The 22181-nt window shown below is 42.1% G+C and overlaps 1 protein-coding gene across 2 annotated transcripts in view; it reads left to right on the plus strand.

The window, feature by feature from the left end:
* RET (ret proto-oncogene) overlaps positions 1 to 22181 on the plus strand; it is a 157509-nt gene that overhangs the window by 98959 nt on the left and 36369 nt on the right. For both annotated transcript variants that reach the window (XM_036735459.1, XM_036735460.1), the window contains exons 2-7: positions 539 to 802; positions 3885 to 4172; positions 8778 to 9019; positions 12107 to 12302; positions 14090 to 14289; positions 21878 to 22136. In XM_036735459.1, the coding sequence (XP_036591354.1) occupies positions 539 to 802; positions 3885 to 4172; positions 8778 to 9019; positions 12107 to 12302; positions 14090 to 14289; positions 21878 to 22136 (1449 nt within the window). The remainder of the gene's footprint in view (positions 1 to 538; positions 803 to 3884; positions 4173 to 8777; positions 9020 to 12106; positions 12303 to 14089; positions 14290 to 21877; positions 22137 to 22181) is intronic.

The raw sequence follows: 22181 nt of genomic DNA on the forward strand, positions 1-22181 counted from the left end.
TTATTCCATCTTGCCCTATTTTGCTAAAGAGGGGGTGAAGAGAAGAAGTCACTGAGGTAGACTGGCCTAGTTTATTGGACTTGGATTCAGAACAACCTGGGTTTTAATCCTGTCTCCTATGCCTGGAAAATGGGAGAAATACTACCTGCCTCCCAAGGCAGTTGTTAGTGTCACATGAGATTATGTACTGTACAGTATATATAGATGGAGATATTATATATGGTATTTATAATATACATATATGTATATACACACTATACATGTGTGTATACTATATACTTGTATGTATATATGTATATACTATTTCCATATGTATGCATATATATGTATATATCACTTGATGTTATTGCTAATATGGGATCCTAAGTTGGAGCTGGAAGGTCTGTCTGTGAGCTGCTTGTCATACTCCCCATTTATCTGTATCACCTGCTTCCCAAAGTTGTTTTGAGGCTCAAATGAAATGACATGTGTAAAGTGTTTGGTTAAGTTGGTTGTTGTTATTTCAGTCTCTCTCACCTCTTCTTTTTTTCCTCCCCAGCTGCATTGGGCCTTTATTTTTCCCGGGACACTTACTCAGAAAAGATATATGTCGACGAACCTGCTGGAACGCCCCTGCTCTACGTTCATGCCTTACAGGATGCCAGAGGGGAGGTGCCCCACTTCCGCCTAGGCCAGCACCTCTATAGCACCTACCGATTCCAGCCACACAAGAACGACTGGTTCCAGATCAATGAAGACACAGGCCTTCTCTACCTCAACCAGAGTCTGGACCAAAGGGCCTTGGAGAAGCTGAGTGCCCGAAGTAAGTAAGGGCGGTGACTCAATGCAATTCAGCAAACATCTGCCAGATGTTCCAGGTGCTGAGACTATCAAAATGGAAACAGTGCCTGCCCACAGGGAGCTTACAGTCTAGCAGTAGAGATAAGACGTCCACAGATAACTGACACAAATCAGAATACCATAAATGCCCAAGAGAGCTATAAACAGAGGTTGTGAGAGATTTGAGGAGAGGGCAGTTGCTTTGAGCTCTGGGGATTACAGAAGGCTTGGTGAGCCTGGAAGGAAGGGGACGATTACTATGAAGAATGATGAGGGGGAATCATTCTCAGGTGTGAGTGACAGTGTGAGCACAAGCATGGAGGTGGGAAAGGGCAGGGCAAGGGGGAGTGAATAGATAGTTTTGCTGAAACACAAATTGGGAGCTAAGGTGGAAAGGCTGGTTGGAGGGCAGTTTTTAAGGGCAGCTACTGTCTTCACTCCCAAAAAGAATCTGGGTATTTTTGGGAAATCCAAATGATTGGGTGCCTGAAGAAGTACTATATTGCAGCTGATAAGAGTCCTCCCTGGCTTTGGGGTCAGAAAGCCTGGGTTCACATCCCAGCTCTGCTGCTCACTCTGGGCCATCATGTAAACTCTCAGGGCCTCGGTCCTTAGTCATCAGATGAAGGAATTGGACTACATGGTCTCTGAGGTCCTCTTCAAGTGTTAGTGGCCTCCCTTTCAAACTCCTTTGTATTTAGATAGATGGATGGATTAAAGTATTTAACTACTTTACATTTATCCTCATTATTCTGTGTGTCTTCCACTGCTGTCTCCTCTGTTAGAACATAAGCTGTCTGTGAGTACAGGTACTCCATCTTGTGTATTTATATTTCTAATATCTAGTACAGTTCTTGGCATACAGTAAGCATTTTATAAATGTTTATTGATTAATAAATAGGTCAGAAGAATTGGAAATAAAACTAAAAATTCAAATCTACTGGACTACTCGGTAAATTTGAACTGGCTTATAAGACAGTAATTGATTAGGAAACAAAACTCTTTCATTCACCATCAATTAGTCAGTCAGTATTTATGAAATGCCTACTATGTATCAGGCCCTGCACTGTGTGTTGGAGGTACAAAGACAAAGGTGAATCAGTCTCTGCTTTGGAGGAGTTTATGTGCTAATACAGAAAAGAACAGGAATAATTGGGATGAATGGATGGATGGATGGACGGATGACAGGTGGGCAGACAGACAAGCAGACAGATAGATGTATGGGTGGATGACAGAGAGATGGCTGGAGAGGAATGGATGGATGATAAATATAGGTAGATGGATGGATGGACAGAAAAGTCGATAGAGAGTGATGGACGGACAGATCAATGTATACATAGGGAGAGAGATAGGTAAGTAGATAGATGAGACAGAGATATAGCTAGATATATGTTAGTTACAGGATATGGCTTTCATAAATAAGTGTGTACCATGTATACATACATTAAACAAGTTACCCACAAATCGCATAACCCCTTGCTATGAATTCAGCGTTGTCCTAGGTATTGGGGGAGGTTAAAGAAAAGTCTAGAATTACTCCTCAGGAGTTTGCTGCCTAGTGGAGGAGACAAGAGATTATAAATAGTATACTAGGTGGAACTTGATTGGCCGTAAGCTTTGTAGATATTCAGAGGGTTGGCTGGAAGGTTCAGGGTGGAGGTGAGTCTTGAATTGGCCCTTGAAGAATGGGTAGGAATTGGATATGAAGTTCCTTGGGCTATGCAAAAGAAAGTTTTTGTTCCCATGGAGCAAGAGTTTGGGGCAACCCTGTGGATATTGCCCTTTAAACAGATACGGATCCTATCTTCTTGTTCCTTAATGCATTTCATTTGCCGATGGATATAGAGTCAGAGGAGAGACAAAGCCCCTGGGCCCATCCCCTTGACTACCCATGAAATGCCAAGCTCCCCTCTCTCTAGGTGTGATCTGCCCAGGTGCAGTGAGAGCAAGGACTGAATGCCATTTATACTGCACCAGTGGGGACTCCCAAATGGGGAATCAGGATAAAGGAGAAGAGACAAGTTTGGACTTTGCTCTTTTCATCCTCGTATCATCTGGATCGTCACAGTTAGTATTTGCACAGCTGAGAAAACTGTGGCACATCGTATCTCAGCAGGGTTGAGGATACTGAATTTACTGTGTGTGGCCGTGGGTTTCCTGCCATGTTGTATTTTTTTTCATTTTTTAAAGTCCTTTAGCTTCTGGCACAATCAGGGAACATGCAAACTATTCCTAAGAGAGACTTAAAAGTGTTATTAAGCGTTGTCAGAAGCTGGCTAGATTGCCAAAGGCTGGCCTTCAGTTGGCGGTAAGCTTTGGAGTTTTGTCAGTTGATGAAAGAGAGAATGTTCTAAAAACCGTGGATGAAAGTGCCTTCAATTTACAGTAATAGTTTAATTTGTAGGACATTCTTTTAGAGGGGCTTTCAGGGTCATTATGCCCTCACTATAATAGCCCCAAGAGGTGGTGAGAGCAAGGCTTATTATCTCCATTTCCTAGGTGAGCAGAGATGCCCAGGGAGGCTAAACAATTTCCAAAGGCCACACAGTAAGTTCTGGTAGAGTACCAGAGCTAGACCCCAAAGCTTGTGCCCATTAGGCCAGTGCTCTTGCCCTTCGACCTTGCTGCCTTCCCTTCCGTCACTGTCTGGAAGATGAGCCTTTGCTATTGTTCAGTCATTTCAGTTATGTCCAACTCTTTGTGACCCCATTTGAGGTTTTCTTGGTAAAGATACTGGAGTGGTTTTGCCATTTCCTTCTCTAACCTATTTTACAGATGAGGAAACTGAGGCAGACAGGTTTAAGTGACTTGTCCAGGGTCACACAGCTACTAAGTATCTGAGGCCAGATTTGAACTCAGGAAGAGGAGTCTTTCTGACTCCAGGTCCAGTGCTCCATCCATTGAGCCACCTAGCTGCCCTAAGATGATTCTTATCTGTGTTCTTTCCACTGCGAACTAAGCCTATTTGCTATTACTTGGGCATATCTTCACCCTGCTTTGTTTTGAAACTCTAGTCTTACTGCCTTTATAAAGGTGGACCTGGGTCTTATCTCTTCTCTCTGCAGATGGAGGACTTCCTTTGCTCACCATCTACCTTCAAGTTTTCCTCTCACCCAAGCCATTCCGGGAAAGTGATTGCCACTGGCCAAGCTGTGCCAAAGTGATGCTGTCTGTCATCAATACCACCATGCCATCCTGCAGCTCCCTGAAGCCCAGGGAGTTCTGCTTTTTGGAGACGGGGCTCTCATTTCGCATCAGGGAGAATAAGCCACCGGGCACTTTCCACCAGTTCCGTTTACTTCCTGTGCAGCATCTGTGCCCAAATATCAGCGTTTCCTACCAGTTGCTTAGAGGTGAGAATGGTGTTTCCTGGGTACCTTCTCCCCACCCATTTAAGATAATAGAGACTTTTGAGAGAATGGTTAACCACACTTAGCCTGCCAGGGGGCACGGAACTTAGAAGTAGGAGACCCAGATCCATATTCTGGCCCTGTTATTTCCTATTGAGTGACATTGGTCAAGTCAACTCACCTCTCCGTGCTTCAGTTTCCATCATGAAAATGGGGATACTACAGGTACTACTTACTTCCCATGGGTATTATGAGGATACTGCTTGTAAACCTTCAAGTACCACAGACATGTAATGAACATTACAAGGTTGATGGGGTCAGAGGATTTAGAGCTGGAAGGAGCTTAGAGATCATCTTCTCCGATCCCTTCATTTTATATGTGAAGAAACGGGAGCCAGAGAGATTGAGACCCAGCTTCACACAAGCAGCAAATGGCAGGGCCATTTCAACCCCAAATCCTAGGACCTGAGACCCACTTTTATTTTATCCTCTACTGTCTTGTCCTGATTATGGTTGTGGCTAATGGAACCTAATCTAGAAAGCATTTATTATGTGCAAGGTAATAATCATGATAATAATAATAAAATTAAAATAATAAAGATAACAGCAACATTCGTCCTAATAATAATAGCCGGCATTTGTATAGCACTTTAAGATTGGCAAAGTGCTTAATGAATGTATTTTTCATTTCATTCTCGCAACAGCTCTGGAAGGTAGATGCTGTTATTAATTCCCATTTTAGAGCCAGTAAAGCTAAGAAAAGTTAAGTGACTTGCCCTGGGTCACATGGCTAACAAGTGTCTGAGGGCAAATTTGAAATTAGATCTTCCTGATTCAAGGTCCAGACCTCCCACCATGCCACCGATGGATACAAAGACAGAACAGAAATTCTGTTCCTGCCCTCCAGGAGCATATATTCTACAGAACCTGATATTCTGTTTATTATACTTACACAAGAACATCAGGGCCCTCTCCTCCTTGCCTCATACCAATGGTCCAGCTAACTCAGGATATATATCATTTCTTATAAAGACGCTAAAAGATGATTTTGGAAAATCATGATTGTCTACCCTGTTGTCAGCCTCCAGGTTAAGAACCATCCCAATGTTCTTAGCTCTGCTTAATATACCACTCTCTAAATCTATAATGCACAAGTTTATCTAAAGCCTAGATGGCCAGAGTGCTGAACAGTTAGAAAAACCTGAGTTTGAATCGTTCTTAAGTCATTAACTAGCATAAACTAACATCAGTTTCCTCATGTCTAAAATGGGAATGATAAGAGGATCTACTTCACTGAAATGCAAAAAGATCAAATAAGCTAACATGCAGGATGTCTGGCAAACCGTAACGGCACTATGCAAATGCTTTGTTGTTGTTCGGCCATCTTAAAATTGGGTCTGAATCTCTGTGACCCTTTGAGGGGTTTTCTTGGCAGGGATACTGGGGTGCTTTGTCATTTTCTTATCCAGCTCATTTTACAGATGAGGAACTGAGGCAGACAGGGTCTGGGGCCAGATTTGAACTCAGGTTTTTCTGGCTACCCACTGTACCACCTAGCTTCTTTAATGTAAATAAAGAACACATAAAAATCAGCTATCAATAATAATACTATTATTATTAGTAAGAATAATAATAAGCCAATTTGTATACTCAGGCTGTGTAGCCACTTGGAGTAATATACTTTATAAGTTCCTTGAGTTGAATACTCAGTACCTTCCCTGTTCAAGGTGCACTGAGAATATGGAGATTTTTTTTACTGATATAGCACCAGCCTTAATGGATTTTATATTTATTTTAATTCCTTGCATCAGAGTCCTTGGCCCTGGCAAATGCTGCTGTACCAGAAATTTTCCCCCATGAAAATGACAGAAACAAACATCCATTACAATCTGCTTTGACACTGTAACCCAAGGACCACTGGAGCATCCCCTGAAGATGAACCCTCACATTCTGTGTTGTCTTCCCTCATTAAGATGCTCGTTGAGAGCAGGAACTTTGTTTTCTCTTTGCATCCTCAGCATTTGTTGTTGTTTGTCCTTCATTCTTCTAGAGGGCCAATGATGTCAGGAGGGTGACATCTTGATTTTCAAGTGACTTGGATTTAAGTGAAGCAGATGTGTGCAAAGTCATCAGCCTCACTCTCTCCTACGGAGACATCTGAGTCCAGTGGCAAGACATAGTTCAGGATGACTAGAGATGTCCCCAGATGCGGTGGGAGACCTCAGCGTTTTCAAGTCAATACCTTTTCCAGGTCTCAGTTTGTCTGAGGCAACCTCCATTCAGTGACTAAGGCTAGGTAAAAAAATGAGGCAAAGAACTTTTGCACAGTTAAGAAAATCTGGGAAGGAAAGACCCACAGGGTTTCTGGCCAAAACAGAAACAATTGCTATCTACACTCACACTGAGCCAGCAAAACCCAAACAGTGACCAACTGAGGCTTGGGTCGGGGACCATTATTGGCCAGTCGTTGAGAGCCAGAGTGATTTGGGTTTAAGGCAAAGTCAAGTAGCTCCACATGAATCTGAATGGCTTTATCAATGCCTGGTTTCCAGAGCTCTATTTCAAGATATTTATATTCTTTGTAAGGTCTTTCCCAGGTCTCAGTTTGTCTGAGGCAGCACCCATTTAGTGATTTAAGGTTGGGTAAAGTCAATCAATCAATAAACATTTATTAAGCACCTATTATGTGCCAGGTTGTACATAGTAAATGCCTAACATGCTTTTTCCTTCATTCACAGGATCAATAAGGCAGTTACACAAATAATGAAATCACAAATTGGAGTATGGTTAAATGCATAGGAGGAGTGAGAGTGACATGAGAGATCCAAGAAGAACCACTTCTATTTAGGGGAATCAGAAAAGCTTCATGGCAGAGGAGGTACCTGAGCTAGGCTAGGAAAGAAAACTGTCTCAAAAGACTGAGTCTGTTCCATGCATAGAGGATAGCACAGGAAGGTGGACAGGAGTTGGAGAGAATAGGATGAGATTTGCGAGTTAAATAATTCAGTATAGCTGGAGCAGAGTGAAAGGGAGGAATAAAATAAAGCCTGGAAAAAGTCCATTAGGGCTGAATTGTCAGAGGGCCTTGATTCCTAGGCTGAGGAGTTGGGACAAGACGACGTCTGCCCTGGACAGGCAGTGGTTAAGAAGTCTGTTTTGGAAAAAGGAAGTAGTGTGATCAGACATGTACATTTTGTATATACATATGTACATACATATATACACACACACACATCACATGTGTACACATATACACAAAATATGCATGCATGTTATATGTGAATGTGTTACATATGTATATATACATTCATATTTAATGAACACTATATATACATGTGAGATACACACACACACACACACACACACACACGCACACGCACATTATGAATGTAGTACTTTTCAAAATAAGGTGAAGGATTAATTGAAAAGGGGCAACGTGAATCAGGGGACCAGTTAGGAGGCTGCTGCAGTATCCATGAAGAGCAGCTAGGTGGCATAGTGAATAGAGCACTGGACTTCCTGAGTTCAAATCCAGCCTCAAGACACTTACTGGCTGTATGATCCCGGGCAAGTCACTGTTTGCTTCAGTTTCCTCATTTGTAAAATGAGCTGGAGAAAGAGATGGCAAACCATTTCAGTATCTTTGCCAAGAAAACCTCAAAGGGGGTCCCAAAGAGTCAGACATGACTGAAACAACTGAATAGACAGTATACATGAAATGGAAGGGGGTTTGGATAATAGTAGTGACCATGGCAGTGAAATTGCAGGAGACAGATGTGAAAAATGAAGCAGAGACAGACTCAGTAGAACTTAACAAAAGCTAAGAAGTTATTGGGAAAGAAGAAGAAAGGTGATGTTTCTATCCTATTAGGTAATTGGAACAGGAGTCAGGAATATGGGCAGGATTTAGGGGGGAAGAGGATGGTCTTAGAGATAGAGTGTCTCCGTGAAGGAAACTTGATACATTGTAGTATCAGACTTGGAGCCCAGTAGACTTGAGTTCACATTTGGTCTCCCCATGTTGGCTGTGCAGACATGGCTAAGTCGCTGAGCCTCAGTTTTGTCATCTGTAAAAAGGGAAAAATGTAACTTCATGGGGTTATTGTGTAAAATGCTTTGCAAACCTTACAATTCCATTTGACTGTCAGTTGTTTGTACTAGCTTTCGTATTGAAATTATGAATAAGATCATTTGCATGTTAGATGGCTTTATCTTCATTTGATTTTTAGTCTTCATATTTAGGCTGCTGCCTCGGACATTTTCGTTATACTTTCTTAGATCTTATTTGCCTTAGCACTTCCTTTGTGAGGATTGGCAGCCAGAATTAGTGTCTCTCATGCAGACAGTAGCTTTGTACTTCTGCTCCTTCTTCTCCTTTCTATCTCCCTCTCTCCCCCAAACAGTGAGAGTACAGGAATGAGCCAGGTTAGATAGCCAGCTGGTCTCTTCAGTCCCCAACATTACTCCCTCCTCGCCCCTCCCCCCCAACCCAATCAGAGGCATGACAAGGAGATTTCTGCATCTGGTGGACTGGGTGGGGCACCATCCTCCCCCCTTGCAAAATTTTGCACTAATCCAGTCATTCCCTGTCTTTGCTTTGGTAATTAGATGAAGACCATCGCTTCCATTCTGATAAGGTCACCATGGAGGTCAGCATGAGGGACTCTCTGGACCGAGAACAAAAGGAAAAGTATGATTTGGTTGCCAAGTGCACAGTTCGGGAAGGTTCACGGGAAGATAACGTGATGGTACCCTTCCCTGTGACTGTATATGATGAGGATGATTCACCTCCTAGTTTCCCCAATGGCATCAACACAGCCAATGCAGTTGTGGAATACAAACGGAAAGAGGTATGAGAGGTTTGTTGGGGATTCTGGGAATGGCATCAGACAACATTCTTAGAGCCTAGACCAAGGAGTAAAACTAGATAGTTGAGGCAGAGAGTGCTGGATTTGGAGTCAGGAATACCTGAATTCCATTCCTGTCTGCCTCAGTCAATTACTAAGCTGTATAACTCTGGGCAAATAAGTTAAAGCTTTTTGTGCCTCAATTTCCTCATCTGTAAAATGAGAGGCAGACTCAGTGGCCTCTGAAGTTTCTTCCACCTCCAAATCTATGAGATGATGATTTACGTTGATGACGGTCTTTTCCAAGTCATATACCAGTGGGTTTTCTACAAAGATCTTGCTTGATTCTCTTTCTACCATGCCTGCCATACCTATCATGCCCCTTTGGCTGAATTCTAAACCAGAGAGGGACAAGGCAGGCATGGATAAATGAATACACATACATGGGACCTCGTGCACAAACATGCTTCCCCGTGGCCACATTCCAAATTGAAAGCAAAATTATTTAAGGGTGTCCTTTCTGTCTGTTGGTTTGAAGTTGGCTGTGCCTTTTCCTGCCTTCGTTATAGCATAGTTGATCCAGAACTGACTTTCTAGATGCAAGTCACAGTGATGATGTGTTGCTGTCATGGCACAGAACTCCCTGTTTTCCTTAGCTCTTGCTTGTTTGAAGCTTACTCCAAACCATGCTTTCGAGCTGAATCTTTATTTGCTATTAAGAAGAGGGATAAGAGAATAAGGGATGGGGGGCAGCACTCTTCCAAAACTAAGGGCTCCCTCCTCAGAAGATAGCTAGATGGTGCAGTAGATAGAGCGCTGGGCCTGGAATTAGAAAAACTTCTCTTCATGAGTTCAGATCTGGCCTCAGACACTTACTATCTGGATGACTCTGGGGAAGTCACTTAGCTCTGCTTTCCTCAGTTTCCTCATCTACAAAAAGAGATGGAGAAGGAAATGGCAAACCGCTCCAGTATCTTTGCCAAGAAAACCCCAAATGGAGTCAAGAACATTCGGATACAACTGAAATGACTGAACAAACTAACTGAGAAGCAAAAAGATCTAATAGACCATGAATTTAATTAAAGTGCAATTTTAATAGTAAGACAAGGAACTCTTAGACCAACTCTCATCTTCCTTGACAAGATACCACCACTTCCCTATATCTAAAGCAGGTGGCTGAGGGCAAGAACTTTACCCACAGGATCAGGGCTGGTCTAAGACAAAATTTTGAATCGACAAAATTGGTTTTATACCAGTTGTCGTCACTAGGTGGCATGATGGATAGAGCATTGCACTTGGAGTCTGAAAGAACAGTTTTAAGTCTTGCCTGGGGCATTGTAACTACCCGCATGGTCCAGGCCAAGCCATCGGACTTCTCTGTGTCTCTCTTGCTCTTCTGTAAAATGACAAGGTTGGACTCTTCCGAGTTCTCTTCCTGCTTGAAATCTATGACTTTATATAATTATGTGATAGTTGCTCACCTCTTTAGGCCTATTCTCTCCCACCCCACACAACCATCTTGTGTCCCATTTTAAAGCTCGTAACTAGTTGTCAGTTATTAACTAGTTGCTGAGTTATTAACTGCTCATTTGGTTGTCAGCTAATTAAGGTATGATCCTTCCTTTGCAGAAATTTGTATTTTGTAAAGAGAACTTTTAAGAATTGAAAAGTCTGTAGCAGGTAATGAATGGGAACCTGCCATTCCAAAGTTTTAGAGGTCACCAACTTTTTCAGTGCCTTTGCAGGGAACTGTGGATACTTAAGTCCCAAATTCTTTTCACTCTGGCTTAGAAGCCAATTGCAACCTATTGTATATTTTCAAATTATTCCGGGGAGGCCATAGCCCAGGGGTAGGAAATCTGCAGCCTTGAGGCCATGTGTGATCCCCTAGCAGGACCACAGTGGCACCGCCCTTGAGGACCTAGAGGACCACATGTGGCCTCGAGGCCGCAGATTCCCCATCCCTGACATAACCCTTTTCCTAGGAGTCCTTTTAAGACAAGCCATGTTCCTTGTTAGCAAGGTGGTGTGGTCCTGACCTGGGTTCCCCATCCTGTCTCTACCGCTTAATACTTATGCAGTCTTCCACAAGTTCCCTAAACTCTCTAGGCCTCAGTGTCCTCACTGGAAAAATAAAGATGTTGGATAAATGAATGAATGAATGAATGAATGAATTAAATAAATGATAAATGGTTTCTGAAGTATCTCCCTAGGTCTAGACCCATTGATCCTGCAAAGACCACCATGTTGTCAACAAGAGGCATTGGGTTTTTTTGAGGGGGGGGTGGTGTCACGGCGTAAAGTTCAGCTTATGGAACCTGGGAACTTTAGAGGTAGATTATGGGGTGTGTGTGTGTGTGTGTATGTGTGTATATGTGTAAGAGAGAGAGAGACAGGAAAGTTAGGTTGGGGCCAGGTTGTGTAGGGCCTTAAAAGCTAAAATAAGAGTTTATATTATTTAAAATGTAGTAGGGAACCACTCCCTTCTGATAAATTGTCCCACATTTCCCTTTTCTGCTCCCTACCTCCCCTCAGGAATTCTCATGAAATCATACCTTATCGGGAGCTTTATTCCCAACTGTTTCATTGTTCTTGTAAGTAATAGACCATTAGATCTGTTGCTTCTAGGGAGGTGACTGAATTTTGGAAAATTGCTGCCCTCTATGGGGAAAAATGAATTCTAGCAACCATGATTAGAGTTCTCTAAGCCATAACATGAAAAGGATTCATATATTTTAAGATCTATAAGGGATCTTTGAGGTGTTCTATTGGAAGCCATTCATTTTAGTGAGAAAGAAACTTGAGACCCAGAGGGGTAAAGCAACCGGATCCGCAAGGTCATGTAGCTAATTAGTGACAGAACTGGAAGATAAGTCCAAATGTGAAGTGAGAGGGCAAAGAATAGCCCATGAAAAGAAGCAGGAAGAGGAGATAACCATTTCTTCATGGTCCCAGTTTCATATGGCCATTCTCGGTGGTAGGTGGGAGATGCTAGTTTTGACTGTACGAAAGCAGGTCAGAGAGTCCTTCTATCCTTCCAAATCCCTGCCCTCTCCTCCGTAACCACTCTTATCTTGTGCTTCCTCATAGGGTACAGTATTGGCAGTGCTACAGGTCTTTGATGAAGATGTGGTGCCATCCTCTGGGGACATCCCAAGAAAGTACATACACACCATGCTAACCAGTGACCCTAGGGTCACTAAGTTCTTCCGTGTGGAGCACTCACCAAATGAGACCTCTTACAGCTCTAATGGAAGCCGTGTGCGGGCAATGATGCACGACTACAGTAAGGGGGACCAGGGGGTAAAGATAGGAAAGAGAGGGAGGTGGGAACATTTGGGACCCCATCAGCTATCTGTACCTTTCTAGGCTACTGACTTGGCTGAGTAACTGATGCCTTAGAACAGATAAATGAAAGGAAGTAGGAAAATGGACCCTAGCAGATTCTATCAAATGATCTCATTTGAAGAGGTTTTAAACAATATATTTAATGCCCTGTACTGCTTTGGTGCATAGATTGCATTTAGAAGATGAACCTAGATCAGTCATGAGCGTGTTTAAAAACATACCAGAACTCTCCCTTGGCGAGGGGTGGAGGCAGGGAGGGAGGGAGGTGGCAGCTTGGCAAGCCACTCTTTCCAAAGATGCTGCCATATTTCTTTTCTCTTTCTTTTCTTTTTTTCTTTTCTTTCTTTTTTTTTTGCATTTGACTCTAGAGATCACAAAGCATCGTTTGGAGTATTTTCCTCAATGGTGGCAAATCACCATGTTCTGAAGGTGTTTTTGATTTTGGGGGGAAAAAACCCCAAAAATCAATTAACACCAACATTAATGGAAGTAGTTGGGCTGATGCAGCAACTGGGATCCTGAATACAGAGAGGGGGCATTTGAAGGAATCTGGGATGTTGGAGAACAGAACACTTGAAAGGGGACATGGGGACATGAAAAAGTTTTCTTCAGTCATCCAAAGGAGTGTTCTGTAGAACAGGGATTGAATTTATATCAAAGATCTCTGGAGGGAAGAAGGAGGTCGAAGCTGTAGAGCCTACAGTGGCTTACAGGATGAGATCTAGGAGCAAGGGGGCGCTGGAATCAGCCCCTACTGCTTTGTTAGAACTAATTGTTAAATTCTCAGTGTGAGCATTTACACCTCAGGAACTGGCAAATTCTGCAAATCAGGGCATCGTTTATTGTTTCATTGATTGTCTATCCTTAAGAAAGTGATGGAGAAAATGGTAATGATACAGATCAGGCCTGAAAGTGTGTGTCTTGTGTACAGTATTCCTTTCTTTTCTTTTTTTTAAAGAGCTGTTTTTGTTTTTAAACATTTACCAGCATACCACAGCCAGTGAGGCTATCTAGTCTAACTTTATTCTGAACAACAGTGCCCTCCACAACATACCTTACATGTTGCCATCCAGCCTTTGCACAAAGATCCCAGGTGAGAGGGAAACCCATTATCCCCTGAAGCACCCAGTCCTGTTGGGAGTTCTAATGATCAAGAAGTCTCTCCTTACATTAGGCCAAAATCTGGCTCTTTGCACCTTTCATCCATCCCTACTCTGTGGAGTCAAGAAGAAAACAATTTTTTTTCCATGTGTTAGCCTTCGAATGCTTGAAGGCAGCTTCCCTCCAGAGTCTTCTCTTCTCCAGGCTAACCATTCCCAGTTCCTATAACAATGTCCTAAGGCATGATCTCAAGGCTTTTCACAGTCTTGGTTGCTGTTCTCCAAGATACTTTGTAGCAGTGTAGTATAGCTGAATGAGTGCTGGGCTTAGATTTCAAGAGAGCTGTGGGTTTTAACATCACTTCTGACATTTACTAACTGTTGGACTATGCATAAATAACTCAATCTTTCAGCATCTCCATTTCTTCATCAGTATGATGAGGATGTGATATCTCTAATACCCTCTGAGGCATTGTGAGGATGAGATAATGCAATGAATGTAAGGGGCTTTGAAAATATTAAAGAACTATATAAATATTAGCACTTATTTATTACCAATATTCTTTTAAAATGAGGTACTCGTTTGTGGATTGACTGTCTACAAGAATGTTAATCATTTTTGCAGAATTGGTGCTCAACCAAAGCGTCCCTATCACAGAGAACCATTCGTTCCAGCTGGGAGTCCTGGTGAATGACACTGACTTACAAGGTCCTGGAGGGGTAGTCCAGCTCTATTTCAATGTGACCATCCTGCCCATCAGCATACGGTTCCCAAACATCTCCTACTCCTTCTCAGTAAATCGGAATGCTCATCGATATGCACAGGTGAGTGATGCATGGGCTATTTCTCATGGGGAAAGAAGGAGCCTGGACCACATGGGCAGGGGGAAATAGGAAGACAGCCTATCTGCCACAAGATAAATGGAGTCCTTGGTAATTGACACATTCTGGAAGAATTCACCAAGTCTCATTTGGAGGATTTCTGGCATGCTTGTTATCATGAGTGATACAATAGAGGAAGTAATCCCTGTTCTCAAGAAATTTGCAGTCTTGATGGGAAAGAGAAGACTACAATGAGAGGGCGATCCAAGATGCCTCATACACCGACAAACGTGTTGAAATACTCTGGGACGTCAGGAAAGGAAAGATCAGTATAAGTTGGCATGATGAGGAATATTGATTGTGTTCCAGCCAGAGTAACCTCTCCCAACTTTTTGGTCTCTTGCTGAAAGGTTCTTGCATTTCAGGAAGCTAATGTAGAGTGGCAGAAAAAGCCCTGAGTGACACCTGGCTTGGAATCCTGGCTCTGACTGAGCTTGGGTTCGAACATTTATTAGCTGTGATCCTGGCCCACAAGGCCTTTTCATTTCTTGACCCTTTGTAGTTTTATCTCTTAAACTGGAAAATGTGGTAATGAATACTTGGTATAGTTCTGAGTAGAACACTTTGTAAGTTCTAATGCACCATATAAATGGGACGTAGTTTATTTTAATATGCTCATGAACGTTACCATTTGCTGCTTCTGCTTTCTAATCTTCATCTATGCCCCCCTGACCCAGTCCGTATCTCTTTCATAGTTAACCCTTTCCCCCTTTGTTTTAGTTCCATTCTATCTGAGTCCATTAATAATGTCTCTTGGTAGTGCCCACAGAGGGTTGACATTAGCTGAGGGCATATTGCTGTTGACTTTGTTAGGGAATTGGAGGTAATGTTTGCCTACTGTCACCAGAAGGTAATTGAAATAAGTGTTTATTACAGAGGGGGTGGAGTGAGGTGGGGGAAATTCCACTGGTTAACCAGAGTGTTGGAATCGGGTTTGAGGGCTGGCTCTGGTACTTGGTTAGTTCTGGGAGCTCAGACAAGTCATTTAACCTCTAAACTTCTGTTTCCTCATCTATATAAAATCGGGGTGCTCTGTACAGACCCTCATAAGGTTGTGAGGAAATCTTTTCAGCTTTAGATCAGTGATCCTTATTTGGAAAGCTCTGTAGCAGTCAAGAGTGGGGACCTACAGCCTTGACGCCACATGTGGCCGTTTAGGTCCTTGGGTGTGGCCTTTTGACTGAGTCCAAGTTCTATGGAACAAATGTTTTTTTAAGGGGATTTGTTCTGTGAAGTTTGGATTCAGTCAAAGGGCTGCCCTTGAGGACCTAGAGGGCCACATGTGGCCTCGAGGCCACAGGTTCCTCACCCCTGAGTGCGGTAGATAGAGCGCTTGGCTTGGATTCAGGAAGACTTCTTCATGAGTTCCAATCTGGCCTCAGACAGTCAGTCTGTTAGCATTCATTAGGTGCTTAGGGGACAGGAAGGGAATAGCATTTACATAGCATGTGCCAGGCACTGCGCTAAGCACTTCTGAAAATATGATCTCACAACAAGCTTGCAAGGTAGATGCTATTATTATCCCCTTTTTACAGTTGAAAAACTGAGGCAAACAGAAGTTAAGGTTCTTGCTCAGGGTCATATAGCTACTAAGTGTCTGAAGCTGAATTTGAATTGTGATCTTCCCTGGCTCCAGGCCCGGCGCTCTATCCACCACACCACACCACCAGCTGCCTCTAATGTACTAGACATCATGTCAGGTGCTGAAGACACGAAGACAAAAATTAGTAATTCCTGTCCCTAAGGAGTTTTCTGTCTTTCCAAGCACTCACATACAATTATACTCACATATAATTATATGCATATGTAATTACATGTTGTATTCAAAATAAGTACAAATAGGTTTAACATTTAAATTCAAATTGCATTACAAATATTATCTCATTTATCCTCACAACAATCCTGGGAGGTAATTGTTATCATTATCCTCATTTTGCAGATGAGGCAGACAGAGGTTATGGGACTTGTCCAGGGTCACACAGCTGGCTAAGTTTCCCGAGGCTGGAGTTTCCAGCACTCTGTCCACCTGGCTGCCCATTATAAATGACATACAAGGCAGTTTAAGGAGGGAGGGTCACTAGAAGTCTGGAGCAGGAAAAGTTCATGTTGAAGACAGTACTTGGGCTGGATTTTGAAGGGAGTAAAGCTTTCTCTGATGCGGAGTTGGAGAGGGGGAGTTTTCCAGGCATAGGGGGTAGGCAGCACAAAGATAGAAAGAGGGGACATGGAATGCAATGTGAAATAGAGCAAAAAAGCCAGTGTGGCTAGTTAGCTGAGAGCAGAAAGGAGGTTAATATGTATTATGAGGCTGGAACCATAAGATGGCTTGTGAAGGGCTTCAAAAACCAAGCAAAGGAGTTTATATTTGATCCTAGAAACAATAGGGAACCACTGGAGTTCATTGAATTGGGGAATGACATAGTCAGACTTGACCTTAAGGAAAATAACTTTGGCAGTTATGGGGAAGATGGATTATTAGCGTGGGATGGGACTTCAGGCAGGGAGGCCGATAAGGAGGCCACTGTAGGAGCCTCAGCCAAGGGTTGGTGGGGGTCTGTGTGTGTGTGTGTGTGTGTGTGTGTGTGTGTGTGTGTGAGAGAGAGAGAGAGAGAGAGAGAGAGAGGGTGAGTGGCGAGAGAGGGTGTAACACAAGACACAAGAGATGTTATGGAGGTAAAACTATTGGGCCACTGATTAGATGTGTGTGATGAGGGAGAGTGAGGAGGCAAAGATCACTCCAGTCTTGTTTCTCCCCGATCATTTCCTTTACCACCACTTCTCCAATGCCATTCTTCTAACCACACCAACCAAGAGTCTTACCATTGCCTTTTGGCATTGCCCTTTTGGTGACTCACAACCTTAATTCTTGGGACATTGTGGCATTTCATGATTTTATCCCTATATCAGCTTCCAGAAGAATATAGATGCTTTTTTTTAAGGGGCCTTTCTTTCAGGGAGAAGCTTGGAGTCTCTACAAACACTGCAGTTCCCCGACTATAGTCTGGCCTTTTCTCCTCAGCCTATTCAAAATGGCCCTAGTCTTCCATCCAAAATATTCACACGTACCTATTTATAGATATTTATACATATACATAGATGTAGATTGCTAAAGCTATGTAGATATTTATCTATATAGATATACATACATACATACATATATGTGTGTACAAATAAATATATATTCTCTGTTGTGTGTATGTATATGTATGTATATGTATATATGGGGAATATATATGCACATAATATATTTCATTTGGAGAACTGTTCAACGATTTTCATTTCTCCCCGAAAGAAAGACCCATTTTAAAAATATCATTATTCTTCTTGAGATACTATGCCTATCTGTCTGTCTGCCCATCTCTCTCTCTCTCTCCCTCTCTCTCTCTCTCTATCTATCTATCTAGAGAGATAGGACAGGCTCCATGGGCTGTCCCACCACCTTCCTGTCAATTCTTCATTGACATGCTTGTTCCTCTGTGGGTAGTTAGGCTGAACTCTTAAGCAGTTGTGGGTCTGATTTAAGGAGTTGCACAGCATTCAAAGGCTTGATGCAGCCAGCATGATGTTACTCCCAAGTAAGAACACTCAGAGGGCCTTATCATCTATATATAATTTCTCTTTGATTTGGACTCTGATACTACGTGTAACACCAGGTTTCAGTAAGTCAGAACGAATCCCTTGAAGTGGTTGCATTATTCAAATTTGTATTGCATCATTCTATTGGGCTAGAACCAATTACCATGTGTTACATAATTATAACTTTGAATAGTATGCATTCAACTACATGGAGCCACTTTAGGCTTCATGATTCACACTAATTGGAGCTCATCAGTATTCTCCTTGATGGTGGCAAATAACTTTGGTGTGCATATGTCTCCCTTATTTATGTTGCTATTAATTATCATAATGTTGCTGCATGCTCCATTGAACTCTATGCAATTTCAGGAGACCTAGGGGAAAGCCTCCCCACTGTGTTGGGTGGATTCCCCCATGGCAGAGAGGTCAGAAATGAGAGTCACTCAACATGGGTGGGCATAAATAGGCTGCAGTCTTCTCCAGTGGAAAGAGCATTTATATGGAGGAGATCACAGATCCAATGATGTACCACAGTATAGTTAATGTGCCTGGAAGATAACAAGAGAATTTTCAGGAGCCCAGGCTATGCCCATTCTCCTTGCATAGGGACGTCAAGATTGCTGGGATTGAAGTGGAAAAGGCCTCTGATCCATACCACTGAGGCTGTTTTATCTGTATTTCTAGTCAACCCCATCCTTGTCCTGCTAGTTATCAGGCACGTGTGAAAAATAACCTCTTTAGGCTATGTTATCACCCCAGCCAGTAGGATGGTAGGGATGAGCACCAGTGTGCTTGAGCTCGTAGTGTCAATAGAGTCAAACCCTTTCTCCAGGCAGAAATCACCACTACCCCAGAGGTGTCGAACTTGTGGGCCAGCCAGAACTAGATTAAAATGCAATCTGTAAATGCTTAACAAAATAAATAAAAATACACTACAGTAGAGATCATGTTAATTCGTAGCTTTCTAAGACAATATGCAGCTACTGGGATCCATTTCTATTGGAGTTTGACCAAACTGCTTTAATGAATTCTGGCTGTGATTTTCCTCTGTTTCATAGTAGGTATTTTTTAAATACTTTTGGACTAGACTGCTATTTTTTGCCCATGGTAATAAATAGCAGGACTAGGATTCAAACCCAGGTCCTCTGCTATCTCTTTAGCTACATCTACTCAGTGAAGTCTTTTTTTCTGATATATTATGTTTTTAGGCTCATGGGGCCATAGATTTTGAGCTAGAAGGGATGTTGTGGGTCATCTGGTCCAACCCCTTCACTCTAAGTGTTTTACCCAAGGTCCTAGCTGGAATTTGAACCCAGGTCCCCTGACCCCCCAAATCCAGCTTTTATTCTACTGTACCATATAACTTTCATTACCTTCATTTCCAAGTAGGTCCCTCCCCTTCCCCCATCCAGAGAACCATCCCTGTAACAAAGAATAAAGGAGGAATGGTAGGAAGAATGAAGAATGACAGAGACAGACAAAGAAAATTGGAGACAGAGAATGGAAAAATACACAGTTCATCAAAACTAACCAACACTTCAACCAAGTATCACAGAATATAGAGCATTCCACACTGATTTTCTTCTACCTCTGTGAAAAAAGAGGGAATTTAATTTTTTTCGTCTCATCTTTGGGGTCAAGCTTGATTATATTATACAGCTCTGATTTTTGTTGTTCTTTCAAACATTTAAATTGTTATCAGTGTGTATGTATTTTTTTCCTGATTCTGTTTAGTTGTAAAGTTTTTTTGCTTATGTTGCTTTTTTACATTTAATGGGGCCTGGAATGCTTCCCCAGATCTTGCCAAACAGGTCTGGGTCTTTAGTCTGTCTCTGGATAGTTTTAATAACCACTACAATCTATAAACTCTCCTTAGATTATTGAATGAATGAATAGGTGGGCACTTAGTGTGTGCAAAACACTGTGCCAAGCAATAGTGATACAAAGAGAAAAAATAAGAGAGCGCCTGCTTTCCAGGATCTTATGTTCTAATGAGAGATAACACATATGGAAGGTTTAAGCTGCAAGTCAGATGGAAAGGGTCCAACGTCCTTATCAGGCATTAAGTTGCTGCTTCCTTCTCTTTCCAACAATGGGAAAATCCAAGTGTTGAGGGAACAAAAAAAGGTAACAGAGGACTCTATCCTCTCTTTTTTAGTTCCCTATCTCTTCTTTCCCTAAGGGAAAATATGAATTACTTAGACTCCTGAAGACTGTTGGATTTTCAGCCCCCATGGCACATGGGAGACACATTGCATTAGAGCAGGGGGAGGATCTGAGGGTCCCAGACCACAGCTGTCTGAGAGAGTTAGGCTTGCTCAGCCTTTCTCCTTCAGATCCCTCTCCTCTAGCAGAGACCGTGTTTGTGGCCCACCCACCTCGGCCCCACTTCAGCTCTCATCCCTGGAAGAACATTGAGTGGTTTAGTCACTGTAAAGTTCTAATTAGCCAGTAGGACATTCCATCAGCTGAGTCACTACCACCCTGCACCTGGGATGATGCTTAAAGTCTAAGGAGATGCTGCTGAGATATGTTGGTCTTGGTCCCCATAGGCGCTGCTTTCTTATGAGTCATGTGTAAGATGCCATTTGAAGCACACCCATGTGGCCTCCATCAGCCTAAAAATGCACATCCCTCTAGCTGGTTTTCGAAATTCTGTAAGAGTTGAAAGGGCCTTCAGGGGTATCTAGTCATAGAGTCACAACACTTGGTTTTTTTGTTTTATTTTTCGTTGTAAATAACATTTCAAAAGTAAAAAAAAAAGATAAAAAATAGAATTCTGTAAGAAACTATACACTGCTGTGTATAGCTTTGGGTTTTATTTTTTTTAAAGAATGAACGACACTTAATAAAGTAGTAACAGAATTGACCTGTATTTGCACATCTTGTTTTTCTAATGTGTATTTTTTTTGATGTCATGCAGTTAGTAGAGCACTGGGCCTGGGGACAGGAAGACCTGATATCAAATTTGGCCTCAGATGCTTACAAGCTCTATATAACCTCTGTTTACCTCAGTTTCTTCAGCTATAAAATGGAGATAATAATAGCACCTACCTCCCACGGTTGTGAGAATAGAACAGGATTATATTTGCAAAGCACTACAGGAAAGCTGGTTTTTTGTTTTTATTCTTTTTATCGTATATGTGTCTTCCTTCTTTTCCCTGTCACCCACACCCACATCTTTCCCCCCGCCCCATACACTCATCCCATTGGACTGTAAGGTCTTTGTGACTATCATTGTGTCTCAGAGGACAGAGCAGAGAATCTTGCTTACAGCAAACATGTAAGGCTTATTTGTTAAATTTGATTGATAAAAAATAAAAAGCTCTGACTCTAAGAGTGAATTGGTATGCTATTATATCATAGGAAATTAGAAATTGGAGAAATTCAGAGCAGCGTGGGAAGAATTGTGTGAAGTGATGTAGATACTGGGAACAGAACCCAAGTGAATAATATACACAATAACTATAGTAGTTCAAATGAAGACAACACCAAAGGGCAGCCAAACTCTGGTTAACTGTAATATCCAAGCTTGGCTTCAGAGAACAGATGTCAAAACATGCTTTCCACCTCTCCCTTGAGGGATAGGGAAACCTGTAGATGAAGAATGTTGCACATGATGTCATGGGTAGTCACTTTTGTTTAATTATGATTGTTACAAGGTATGGGGAAGGAGGAATATATTGGGAAATAATTGATACAAAAACAAAATACATCAATTAAACTCTAAATAAATGAGATAGACTAGAAGACTCTCTGAGACCATTTATGGTTCTAAATATGATTTTTCAGTAGTTCAGGTTGCCTGCTGTGTGCCCTTTAACCTGTTGAATATTGAGTTTTTGCTATTATTATGAATTATAAGCAGTTATAATTGTAGGCAGTTAAACATATTTTTCTTAGTGCTCCATGTTATCTAGACTTGTAATGTTCTCAAATTATTCCTTGAGCCTAGATTGGAAAAGTTTGCATTGAAAACTGCAAGGAGTTCCATGGAGTAACTATAACCTACAAACTCCAGTCTCTCAGCGTTAACTGCACTGCTCTGAGCATCGTCACCTCCCCAGAAAGCATAACAGGGAATCTGTTTGTGAATGATACCTCCATGCTGCAAAAGCCAGAATGCACAGGAATGAGATACGAGGTGTTTGCAACAGACAAACAGAGTAGGAAACAGGTGAAAACAACGCTTACTATCTCAGTTGAAGGAAATTGTAAGTATGCTCCTGGGACCTTTGCTCTCAACTTTCTTTTAAGTA

Source organism: Trichosurus vulpecula, chromosome 8, assembly GCF_011100635.1.
Source record: "Trichosurus vulpecula isolate mTriVul1 chromosome 8, mTriVul1.pri, whole genome shotgun sequence".
Lineage (NCBI taxonomy): Eukaryota > Metazoa > Chordata > Mammalia > Diprotodontia > Phalangeridae > Trichosurus > Trichosurus vulpecula.